Source organism: Archocentrus centrarchus, chromosome 13 (assembly GCF_007364275.1).
Source record: "Archocentrus centrarchus isolate MPI-CPG fArcCen1 chromosome 13, fArcCen1, whole genome shotgun sequence".
In the NCBI taxonomy this organism is placed as follows: Eukaryota; Metazoa; Chordata; class Actinopteri; order Cichliformes; family Cichlidae; genus Archocentrus; species Archocentrus centrarchus.
The window spans coordinates 16,226,462-16,239,768 of record NC_044358.1 but is presented as its reverse complement, the minus strand read 5'-3'; the positions used below and the strand labels follow the sequence as shown (position 1 = coordinate 16,239,768).

General features: G+C 40.3%; 1 protein-coding gene across 3 annotated transcripts in view; it reads right to left on the bottom strand.

Annotated features, from left to right (window-relative positions):
• Nucleotides 1-8,090: 8,090 nt before the first annotated feature.
• Nucleotides 8,091-13,307, bottom strand: part of cadm2b (cell adhesion molecule 2b) — a 148,889-nt gene continuing 143,672 nt past the window's right edge. For 2 of the 3 annotated variants that reach the window (XM_030744537.1, XM_030744538.1), the window contains exons 9-10: nt 10,085-10,207; nt 8,091-9,975 (exon numbers count right to left, since the gene is read on the bottom strand). In XM_030744537.1, coding sequence (XP_030600397.1) covers nt 9,857-9,975; nt 10,085-10,207 — 242 coding nt within the window. In that variant the 3' untranslated portion in view covers nt 8,091-9,856. Of the gene's footprint in view, nt 9,976-10,084; nt 10,208-11,689; nt 11,795-13,307 lie in introns of those variants that run through there. The other variant, XM_030744539.1, reaches the window with a different exon arrangement.

Below are 13,307 nucleotides of genomic sequence, written 5' to 3'. Positions count from 1 at the left end.
TCTGACATCATCACAAAACTTGTGACACAAAAGGTGGCAACGGCTGGGACAGTGGTGGCATTTATTCCCCTCCGCTTACGTTCCTCGTAGAGCTTAATTCTCCCGTGACATCAACACTTCCCACATTAAATGAGAGCAGGTAACTAAACGGCTGAGACCGCTGCGTACTTTTATCTCTGCCGTGACGGCTACAAGCTGAATCATGATCAGACTTTTAACCTTCAAATCAATCAACTTTGCTTTTGAAGACTGAGACCTTCAGACAAGATTTCTGGAATCTTCTGCTTCTCATCACGAAGCTTATCACACATATTGACTTTTCACTGATGTATTCAAATCCTGCGTTTGATGCAATGAACCATCAATCGAAACCCAAAAATCTAGCCTTAATTTAATAATTCAGCCCATTCAGTAAGAAACAGGAATATTGTAGATATTTTAAATATTTCATCCTTCGGAGCGGCGCGTAATGGCCTGTTTATTATGATTAGAAGCAGCTCAACAGTAGATGCAGTCTGCATGTAAACATATGACGCCCTCCACCATTTTACCCCCTCACTATAGCACTGATAAAACACCTTTGAAGATCCATAATATGCACCTCTTGTTGATGAAGAGCAAATAGCTTGGAAGATCACTGCAGTAACCATTATCCCTTCAAGCTTTTTTTTGGCAACTCTTTGTGAAAATAATTTTTACTTTGCACTTCATTCACACATGATTTACTGGAATTTTTCTCTCTCTCTTTTTTTTTTTTCATCATTTCAGACAATAACTCAATTCTGCAGGTCTATTGAACTGGTCATGCATATGATTGAATTAGTTTTTAACGTCACGGTGCGGTATTTTAACACAGGGATTTCATCATGTCTATAGCCGGCATGCTTTCACAGAGCCGAGCTAGCATTGTTTTAAATTGTGTGAGGCTAAAAACACCGAAGAGGAGATTTGGAAGTAAAGCGCTTCCAAACTTTTTGCTTGTGAGTCTTTGCAGTCCTGAAAGAGACGCACACCAAAGTGTTGTTCTCTACTGTGGATGTGAAGGAAAAGGATACAAACCAGTGTGACGCATACTGTGTTTCTCTCAGCTGTAGTGAAGGTGTCTCCTCCTTCTCAAGGTTTCTTTCAGCATTAGTTTTACTGTGATATTATAAATGTGGTGCAATAAGCAGTGAATTATAGTTAAATTAAAATATAATTCAATTATTTAGGGCAATCTTTCACGGGATTTCTGTAAGATAATCTATGGTATACTTCCATAATACATGCACGCGAGCTTGTTTCAGTCGACTGTAATGATGAAATTGATTAAATATGTGAAGAACATATTAATTTACATCCACTGCTTGAGGTTCAGCACTGATTATTCAGGTAAATCTATCACAATGTCACAAGCGCTGCGCAACAGATTTCCTTTTCACAGCACATCAGTTTGTCAATTCAGCGCATGTTGCATTACCATTTTCAATTCAGCTAAAGTAAACTTGATAATCAAAGCAATTAAAAACACAATCAGTTGCGTTTTCGAGTGTTATGCGGAAACTTGGCCCGGCTGCTCTTTGCGATTCTGGACCTGCTCTTCTGATGACCCCTCAAGGTGAACTCTTGTATGGCTCTCCATCCCATGAATACTAAATATGGCTGAATTAAACAGTTTCTCTCTTCTCACTACTATTTAATCAATTGTCTTACCGAGCTGTCTGTCTGGAGTAATCCCTGAGGCCCACCATCATGCTGACTGGCATCATAAAGACAACTGGTATGCTGCTCTGGAAACATTTAAGCTTTAGAGATCTCATTGGTCCTTCCCCTCTTTTCCCATCCACTATTCAGCGCCTACAAGCTCATGAATCAAAACTACCCATGCTACATGCTTGAAATGTACCAGGCTGCCTCCTGGCCGAGTCTCAGGTATGATTTATCTTTGCAAAGTGCTTTGACGCAGATCTTGATTTGTAGCAGATGTTTGTTTTCTGTGATCACTGCCCTTCTTTTAAAGCGTCTTCTAGTGGAAATATGAGAAAAAAAGTCATGTGGAAATTTATCAGAAAACCTTATCAGGTTCTAAAATGATTTAAATATAACCTCAGATGAACAACAACATATTACACCGTGTCGTTATCTATGGCAAAAACTAAGCTAAAATGCAGAAGCAGTGCACGAGAAACTAAGTATACCCCATGATTCAGGAGAGCCACCATTAGCAAATTAAATTAATCAAGCTTTAGCTGCCAGACAGATGACTCTAGAATACTTTGGTATACAGAGGAGTTAATGGTTGACTCCATGACTGCGAGTTTCCGGGTCCTGTGGCTGCAAAACACACCCAAATTATCACCCCTCCACCACCGTGCTCGACAGTTGGTGTGAGGCGTTTGTGCTCATATGCTTGCCAATTGTTGAGCTGTGCACTCTGATCTGGTCTTTCTGAAGGACATTTCTCCAGAAGTATTTGAGGGTTATTCAGATGCAGCTTTGCAAACCTAAGCCAGGCTGACATGTCCTTTTTAGACAGAAGAGACTTTCTCCTGGCAATCGCTCCAAACAGGCCATCATAACTGTTCAGTCTTTTTCAAATTGTTCACTGTCATGAACTTTAATGTGTAACATGCTAACTGAGGCCCGTAGAGCCGGAGATGTAGCTCTCTGGGCTTTTGCAGTTTTTCTGAGCATTTCTGACCTCGGGATGAATTTCCTGGGACGCCCACTCCTGGGAAGGTTGGCCACTGCCTTGACTAGTTTTCCACTCGTGGAAAATCTTCCAACACTGAACGATGGACTTTAAATTATTTGGAGATGGTCTTATAGCCCTACCCAGATTGACAGGCAGCAAACCTCTGCTTTTATAGAGGTGGTCACACTTGCTAACGAGCAATTAGTCAAGTTTTTGTGATTAATTCCTGTGGAAGCAGTAATTTTGTGCTTAGTTTTTCACACAATTTCTGCAGTTTGGCTTCATTTTTGTTAAATAAATAATGACATGGTGTAATATGTCATGTGCTGTTGGCCATCTGAGGTTGCACTGACCTCATTTATTACCATTTATCACATCCTGATTCATAACACTTTAAAGACTGTGTACTTTCTTTGTCACATGACTGCATTCTTTTAGGAAACTTTCTAAAGCTTTATCGACATGGAGCAAACGGATAACCATCAGGCATGATTGCACGTATGCTAAACCGCATTAAACATGTGAAACTGACTGTTGGGGGTCATCAGTCACAGAAAGGAATGACTGTACAGCTGCTCTTCTAAATAAACAGTAGATATAATACTTCAGTTCAATTCAATTAAAATAGTCTCCATTTAAAACCGCTATCTGTACAATTACAGCAGTTCTGTCTTAAGTACCCAATTTCACACTCTCTGAAGATCATTCACAGCTTCCTGTGCTCCATGTTCTGCCTTCATTATGATATGGCTAATTAAAATCCCAACTTAAAAATAGAAAACTGAATGTAAAATAGATAAAAATCATCAAATCTGACGCTGTCTTGTGGTATTACTGCACATACCGATGATGCCAACGCCTCATGTCCACCTACAGTCAGACAGATGGCAGTCTGCAGGTACCACAGTCAGTCAGAACTGCAGTAGGCTATGCTGCACATTAATATTTTGGTTTTACTGGAAAGGACCTGCAATATGCACAAGAAATTTAGAACATGCAATGTGCAGGTGAAAGGCTATAATAGCCAATGTGTTCTTTAATTAAGTAGTTGTGAAAACTGTTAAAATCCTGCTTCTCACCATAAACTAAATGACTCATCACTACAAGCTGCTTTTGCCGTCTGCTGATCAGACAAATTGAAAAAAGCAAGTATGTATCTAATGACAGAGGTGCAGCCACTGTTTTAGCAGCACACATCTTTCTAAAACAACTTTTCTTCTTTATCCACAGATTAACTGGCTAATAACTCACTTAGCCAATAGCACATCTCTTCTGTAGTCAGCGCATTACTTGTATGGAAATACATCATTTCCTGTGTCTTCATTAAATGTGCATATTTGTTAGAAAGGGCAGACGTCCTTAATAAATGGAGATTAGCATCATAAAAAAGCATCAAAATGATATCTTGGGATAATTTATAAAGTTAAGCACAGGCAGAGGTACAGTTTGTTTTTGTTTTCCTTTAAAGAAAAAATAAGTGTCTCTGTTATAAACTAATGCAAAGATTTCCTCTGGCTGTCATTTTATTAGTGGAACATCGTCTCACGCTCCTAACATCCCGACTTTAATTAAGTCTCTGGTGAGCTTCTTGGAAGAATCTCAAGTGCTCAAATTCAAACAGATGGCAAGCTATTTATTGCATACCTTATGCCACAGGTACAGTGCTACCCCCCCACCCACCCCCAAAAAAACAAAAACAAACCCTTGGTACCCCCAGCTCCCAACCCCCCCACCGTCCCCCCAAAAGACTTACCAGAACAAGTCTGGCTTCTGTATTCTCAGGTGTCTCTGTGATTTGAAATTCCAGTAAACAATTCAGGAAAGTTTGTTGTAATTAAACCGAAAAGAAAGAGACAACAATGCTGAATTAATCAAATGGCAGGCAGACGATCCCGGGGAAGGCTATTTAAAGACGCACCGCAGAGAATGGGAGTCAGCGTGGATGAATGAGTTTAAAATACAGTGGGTAGCCCCATTTCAGTCATCAATCCACGGACCTGCATGTGGCCTGATTCGCACAGCAGAGCTACTGCCTCACAAAGTGGAAGCCCTCATGCAGCAAACAAGGGAATTGTGTTTGACTGTACACATTCATCTAGACTAATGGCACGGTGATGCATCTGTGGGGATACACGAGCTCATGTTCTTTGTTCCAGATCATTTGACTCCTCCTAACTTCCACTCGGCCCTGTCACAACTGGAAGTGTGAGTGATCTGTTTAATCTCATCAAATATGATTAGGCAAAACACATCTCAAGATAATATCCCACAGCCCTCTGATGCAGCTCAGATACTCATGAGGTGTAAATGTTAAGTGAAGCGGGGCTACGGAAAGCCTCAGCTGTGCTCATCCTGCATTGGCTTCATATAAAAAAAGCAAAACAACTTTTTTTTTTTTTTTTTTAAAGGCATAACAATGTGAGAAAACATGAAAATAATCTAGCTGTCTGAAAAATCCATGTTGTTCCAGGAGATTAACTGCAGTTTTTCCAAAACGTCTCTTTGTCCAAGGTAGCAGCAGTGTCGCAAACATGCCATTATCATTCTTCCCGATTCTCCATTAGAGCGAGCTGTCAATCAAAGACAAAACCATTTGCACAAACAATGCAATCCCAGGCTTTTAAAGGCCAGAGATAACAGACTCCCCTATTCAAAGGACTGAAAATGAAAAGCAGGATATTGAAAAATATCCTGCTTTTCATCTTCATCTTCAACTCTTCTCCTCTTTGCATCAAACCTTTGGCTGCAGGGCGACGATTATGAATGAACTCTTCCACAACATTTGCCCTACAAGGCAGTAAAGACGTCAACGCAACACGAGTAAAAGTATCTGTGAGTACAGTACTGACTAAATGTTTGCAGGAATCATTGGGTTACTTTGCAGAATCACTAATACTTTTAAAATCTGTAATTAAAAACATGATCCAGAGGACAAACACTTCTCCATCGCCTCTGTTAAGCATGCTGCACCACACCCCATCTTTGAAATCCTTTTTATCCCTTTGCTTCCCACGCAAATCGCCCCGTGAATTACACAAGGCAATTTACATGCTTGGATAGTGAAAACAAGTGAAATAACTGTTATTTTTGCACAAAGTGTTGTACTGTTAATCCAAGAGAAGGACCATTATTTGTGCCATGGTTGGAGGGCTTTTTATGAACCTTATTTCTATGGCTCTGCCGCTTGTCACTAATCTACAGCAGGACCGTGGTATGAAAAGGGGGGGAAAAAAACAAACTGTGTTGACAGCAGTGGGCTTCACGTTATTGTAAAAACTTTACTTTTCTAGCAGAGTCTTGATAATGAGACTAGAAAAAGTCTCAGTGCTCGTGAATAACACGCAAATGCACAAATGCCGGGAAACTTGTAATGACTATTAACCAAAGAAATAATGTTTGACATTTAAAATCAGTATGTAGGCCCGATGTGTTTAAGTGTTGTGTTTTTAAGATATCACTTTGTCCCTGAAGGATTTTGTCAGACACTTCTGTTCCGCTATGATAAGAGCTTATTGTGAGCTGGAGGACTGATATGGACTCTGCCTACAGGGTACAGTGGGGGATCAGTTTCTTCAGTTTAGTGAGACTTACAAGGCCTCCTCAGAGGTCATGCTGTGATTGTTCCATTGCCCAGGGTATGGTTCTCACATTTCAAGGGTAAAGAGAAAATCCATTTCCCAACTCACAATTTACTATTGCGCATAAATGTTTGCCTTCTCGATATCCAATTACTAAATTATGATGGATTTTTAGCATTATTTTCTGCCAGGCATTATTCAAGACGGTCTATCTCAATTTACATAGCTTAATGAAGCACTGAGCTTTTAATAATGTGAAGGGGTGCAATAGTGGGAGCCGATGTTTATTTGAACTGGCTGGGCTTTTGGTGGTAATGATTATGAAGCGAGCACTGGGAACAGCCTGTGTGAGCGGAGGGGGGGGGGGCCTTGTGCGGAGCAGGCAGATGGTTGGTCGGACAGCGTGTTGATAATAGCAACATTAGTCTGCTGGGAAGCAACATTATGCTCAAGGTCAATGGGAGCTAAAGAATAGAGGATCATAATGACTTGGGTCCTGCGTCCTGGAACGAGATCTCCCTTTAAGGATGCTGAGACGTTCAATATGAGCTCAGTAACCTGTGCAAGGCTGTCGCATCATCCTCACATTTCAAAAGTACATCTGTGTCACCGAAGCAGCGATAATGGACCACTGAAGGTGTCTTCTTGTATTTTTCTAAAGTGCTATGGCATACCGTCCGTGTTATCATCCTAAATGTAAGATATTATAATGAAAATGTCTTTTAGTGTAAATTTGGTAGGGTGCTGTATTTTTAATTCTCATCTACAGACCATTACACTTTTTGAAACGGGCAACATATGTCGCTAATATTCAGGGCATTTTAAAAGCACATCATTTGATTTCATGTATATCATATTTTCTATAGTAAATATTTATCCCACAGGAATCATTGTTTGCAGTAATTAAGAGAACATGAATAGTAGTAATGCATATAGTAATACATCTGTATTTGTTTGACTCTCGGCCTGTATTTTAATTGCACAGTTGTTTGAAGTCTAAGAGCTTTGTCCCTTTTAAAACTAGAAGAAAAAGGAATACCCATTTCTATTTTTCAGTGCTAGTCTCTACTGGATGAAATAACGTGTTAGAATCTCTCCTCACTTTAAAGCAATCAGCTGCATCAAAACATCCTTGACCATAAGGTTAAATCACAAAGTGATTTGCCCCCATTTTTCCTAACCTAGCCTACTTCCTGTCTAGGGCCACAGCAGCCCACTTCAAGCATACCAAACTCAGCTCCGCTGAGACGTGAAGGAATTCGGGAAGACTTCAGTCTTCCTTTTTGTCGCCCTGTATTAATGCACCAATCATGAGCGGAGCTGAACGCCTCGGGCAATCTTCCCGAGGAGCTTCATGGTTTTTTAATCTTTCTACAACTTAACACTTTACATATCTTATTAATATAAAAGGCGAGTAATGCTTAACAGTTGTATAGAATAACAATTACAGCGCCATAGCACTGCCCGGCACATATGCTCCTCTTGCTCAGCAGCAGCAGCTCTTCAATTCAATTCAATTTTATTTATATAGCACCAAATCACAACAAACAGTCTCCTCAGGGTGCTTTGTATTGTAAGGTAAAGACCCTGCAATAATTACAGAGAAAACCCAACAGTCAAAGCGACCCCCTGTGAGCAGCACTTGGTGACAGTGGGAAGGAAAAACTCCCTTTTAACAGGAAGAAACCTCCATCAGAACCAGGCTCGGGGGGGGGGGGGGGGGGGGGGGGGGGGGGGGAGACACACACACTGACTCTAATTCATGAAGTTCATTTCAAAGTGCGATTCTAGTAACAACAAAATGACATCTTTCAAGTTGTTCATTTTTTTTAATCCGCACTTTGTCTCTCTTTTTTTCTTCTCTTTTTTTTTTTTTCATTTTACAGTGGCATAGTTGAAAAATGAATATTCAATACTGTGAAAAAAAGCAAACCTCACACATCCCCCATAAAAAGCAAATTAATTACAGCAATTTAAATCTTTGTACAAAATGAGTTATTTATAGCATCATACTGAACTAACAAAATAACATGTATGAGCATTGGCAATGTGGTTCAATGTCTTTGATACAGTGATTATATACAGTGAGGGGATGCTCGATTCACCAATGCCTAAACATGTCATTAGTACTGTTTGCAGCAAACTCAAAGGCCATAATGGTGATCCTTGTACTGTTCTTTTATGAGAACTTACAGAAATAAAAATGGAAAAGTTAATGTCAGACAACTACTTTGTAATAACAGCAATAATATCAATCAATATAGTATAATATAAGAAAGTCAATCAGTCATAATAATAAATACATATATTTTTACCCAGATTTTTTTTTAAACATTTTAAGCAATTCATTAGAATCCCTGTTTGAAGAAACCTTCAAAAGTGTGAAAACACTGTCGTTGAAGTGAAACTGGAACTGATATGATCTGAAATTAAAGGTTTTTCTTCCTTTTACTAAAATTGAATACTTACATATTATTTACACGCCTCCCGGCAAAGCAAACTCAGGGAAAAAATAATGGAAAGAACTTAAAGATTCGTGGAGTACCTTAAATGCTGTATATGTGCTAATATACAAATCGTAATGTGTCAGGGATCCCAAGAGTCAACAATATTGTTCACTAATATTCACGTTAGCAAAGTATTTTACAGCAATATCCACACATTTAGCATAGTTGTTCAATAAAAGTCAACATAAATAATGAACCGACGCGAGGTTCCACTCACTCAGTTTGGATATTACGACAAATAACCAACAAAAATTAAAGATCTTCATCCAAGACAATAACTGCGATTGAACGGAAATCATCATCATCATCATCACATGTCTGACACCATCTCTCCATCTAGACTCGTACTGAATCCTGAGACAAGAAGCAGTTGATGTTTTTTTTTCCCCCCTCTGTAATAGTCCTCAGACTTTGTGCTTTAATTTTCTAACTTGTTCTTTGTTGGTGCAAATCAACAGTGTAAGGAAAAAAAATTAATAAATCAGTGCGGGAACACACAGACGATGCTAAGAGGGCGATTATTTCATCTAGAGACAATCACTCAGATTGTGCTTCTGCTTTGTGTTTGTTAAAGTATCGGATCTGTTTTGAGATGCTTTAGAACATGTGCAGCACGCCGGTGGAGAGGAAGCATCCAAGCCAATCATGTAATCCTTAAAAATGGATGTATTTAACATATTTCGCTCCTACAGAAAAACCTTTTGAAATGGTGAGACTTGAGTTGGAGCACAATGTTGTTGTTGTTGTTGCATCTGAATTAAAAAAAAAAAAACTGCAAAAAGTTGTACAACAGGTAAAGTAATAAAAGAGTAGAGAGGGAAAAAAAGCAGGCAATGAAAGAAATGCAGAGAAGATGTACAGCATTTAGGCACAGAAAAACTGAAAAGGACATAATCCAATTGTATGTGGATTATATTACAAAATGCGAAGTCTGTTTTGTTAGTGAATGCTTTGAAAACAAGCATATCTAAGCACGATAGCTTTCTAGAAAAGACAAAGATAATAAATAAAAAAAAGATGTAGTGAGGCTGAGACAGCTTAAAATTGCATGTCTGCTGTCAAAGGTTGTCATGAAATGAAAGAGAGGAAAAATAGGTCTAAATAAAGTACTCTTTCTTTTCTTCTGCGTGCACGTGGTTGCCCTCGGCGTTGATGATGGCCGTGTCAGCGTCAGGGGCGTCCTCTGCTCCTTTGGCCTCATGTGTTAGATACGTACCTGCGGACACACAAAGCAAAGACATCCACCCGATGGAGAGTTCAAGACATATTCATTTACCGCAAATAAGCAAAGCGATATTCAGAGCGGTTCAGGAGACCCCTTTTACCTTTATGTCTGGCCAGATATCGTCCGAGGACTATTATCAAACACAAGGTGATGAAGACCACGACTGCAACAACGCCGCCAATTAAAGCGTGGTCGGGTCCGTGCTGCCCTAAAGCGTTAGGATCTGAAACGAGGCAGATACAGAGAGAAGACGAGAAGGAGTGGAGGGATGGTCTGAACAACTGCGAGCTCCCACTGTCAGTGCAGCTGTAGGCATTTAAACAGCATTAAGGACATTTTGCTGCAAATGACCTGAAAAACTCCAGATGTTGCTTTTACGCTCGTGAACAAAGCAGATGAGCTTCCGTCTGATTTAGAACGACCTGAAATTACTGCACTGAAGAACCTCAGTGTTTGTAAACAAACAAACAAACATAGGAAATACCACAAATCTACACAGATTTTTTTCCCGTCTTCTATGTTTCTGATTTCACCCCATTCTGCGGCTCAGCTCCAGGTTTTTAAAGTGAGTGTTAGTTAACAGTAGGCACCCTCTGGGCAGGAAGCAGACGGCGGGTTTCCCACGCAGGAGCACGCCTCTGCGCCCGTCCTGTGAGAAACTGTGAGCGGCTGTGTCTTAACGGCGCACCTTGCGTGCTCTCATTATCTCAAGCTGATGAATGGCTACGGCTTGTGCTCACTTTTGCAAAGTGACCCCGGGAAGTGATGGCGGCGATGTTTGCACAAAGCTTGTTATACTCCACTGTTAACGAATGCAGCCCTCATTTTTAAAATCCCAGCGTGCGGGACGTTAAAAACAAAAGAGAGATGAGGCCGTGTAACATGCAGTTTATTAAACTCCATGCAGAATAGAAACACCATGATTGTTTTATCAACTCACAAGCAGGCACTTCAAACTCTGATGGTTCTTCTTTTTTTTTGGTGCATTAGCTGAATTAACTCAGTTTTGGTTGCATGTTAATGGATAGAATGGTTTGTGCAGCAGTGTCAACAAGGAGCATAAGGAATCTTTTATATCACACTTGGTGGGTGCACAATTTGGTACTTTTCATGTAGCCATTGTGGATATTCCTATGTCAACCCTGGAACGAACTAAAATCAAACTAGATACAAAAATTCCAACAAATTCCATGAAATAATAAGATAGGATTTAAAATGCTACACACAACAGCAACAACAACAAAAGGAAAACTCCATTTCAAGAGCACACAGGAACAAAGGTGATTTATTTTTGTGGTATTTTACCCAATCTGGTGTTCAGTTAAACTTGTTTCAACCTTTTGACTAACTGGTCTTAATTGGACAAATAAAAATAAAGTCCTGAAAACAGAAAATGTGAACTAGATTAAATTGTGGCCAAACCTACAAATAATGGTAAACGGATACTTTTCAAGAGCTGCGCGATCAGATATTTGAAAGAGAATTTTTGACCTTGATTTGCCGCAATCACAGAACCGTATACATACATCCTGGCATAAATACAAGCTTCAGCACAGGTCCTCTGAGACCCGTCAATATCAGTGTGTGAAGGCAAAACAAAATAGAAACATATTGTGTGATAACTTATGCAGCCTGTGACATGGCTGAAGAGACGACGACCGAGTGAGCATCCATGCATGGTGATGGTTGGGCTCATGCTGGGTGAGGCCGTGATGGGTCTTGACCCAGAAACAGATCCAGATCACACATCTGGCTCGAAATGATCATCCGCTGGGATATTTACCTGTTGTAGGCCCTGGAAAGTCTTTGGCTGTTGCCATGGTTGAAGACGGGGACAGCAGTAAGGGGAAGATGAGGGGAACAACACCGTGATGAAAAAGGTGACCACAAAATTCAAAGCAAAACACAAAGAAGTTTTCATGGTTTGGTTTATTCTGACGGTGTGCAGGAACGCACACGGCTTCCTGCGAATGCTCAGCTGGACTTGCCATAAATGTTCGCTATGAGAGCAGCACAAGAAAGCTGTATGAGTACAGAGTTACTGTTGTGCCCGAGTGTGTTGGTTCTTAATAGGTCAAATATGATCTCACTAACCTCCTGAGCTATATACGCGTACAGATACCGCTGGCATTTTTCCAAGTTGACTGATACGCTCCTATGCATCTACATAACTTATTACCCAGCACATACAGAAGATTTTAGAGACATCATCTGAATGTTTCAAATTATATTCATATAACTTACACGCGTGTGTGTCTGTGTGATTAAGGGCCAAGTCCCTTCTCCCTCTTTTCTTTTTTCTTTAACACACATTCCTGCTGCCAGTTTTAAGCTGTTCCACTGACCAAAAACTGCACTTGCAAAGCTACTGCCAGCTGATAAACACAGAGCTTTACAAATATTTTATATGGGAGAAATTGTTGTTTAATCACAGATACAAATGCTGTGTTTTTGTGAAAAAAAAACAAAAAAAAAAAACCTTTGTTTGTTTGCAAGAAAATTTCACTGGGCACCTTTAATGTAACTGGACTTATTGCCAAAATGAAGCACACTCCAAGTCTGAGTAACTTTTGCATCTTCTTCTTCTCCACTGCAGCCGTTTCATATGTTTTACCTGCAGAGCGCTCTTATGGTTCAATATGACAAAGTCCTAATACACAAACATTGCAACACTGATTCCATTAAGAGAGACGGAGGGAAACAGTCACATGGAGCACGTGACTTTAAACATTATGATTAATTATCACTAAGATAAGTGCACATGTTCTTATTAATCGCTTGTAATTCAGCCTAAGAACAAAAGTATAAACACTGTCATGTTCAGTGACTCCATGATGTGGTAACTTACTTTTTCACTGTCTGCATAATATCAGCTACGAATAATAATCACATGCAGTAATAAAAATGCTCCAGAGGTAACAGTCCCCCCCCTTCAAACAGACTAAAAGTGGAGAGGCTAGTGGACCGAATTCATCAAATAAAACAATGTTATTTTCTAGCTCAAAGCCTGGTTTTTAGCTCATCAATCATGAGCTGTGTGTTCAGTGTCACGTTTGTGAGTGCATGGAGCAGTGAGGTGGGTGTGTGTGCAAGTGAACGCAGGTGTGACCGCCTGTGCCTAATGTGGCAATGTAGGCATGGGAAGACTGCGAGGATGGAGGCTGGAGAGGGAGCCACGGAGGCGATGACGTCTGCTAAGCAAAAATAGGAACAATGGGAAGCAAAAACAAACCGCTCTGTGGGGGGGGGGGGGGGCGAGCTCGGTGTGAGAAACTGAGAGGACAGCCAGACAGCAGCACCCCCCCCGATTTACTGTGCGTGGC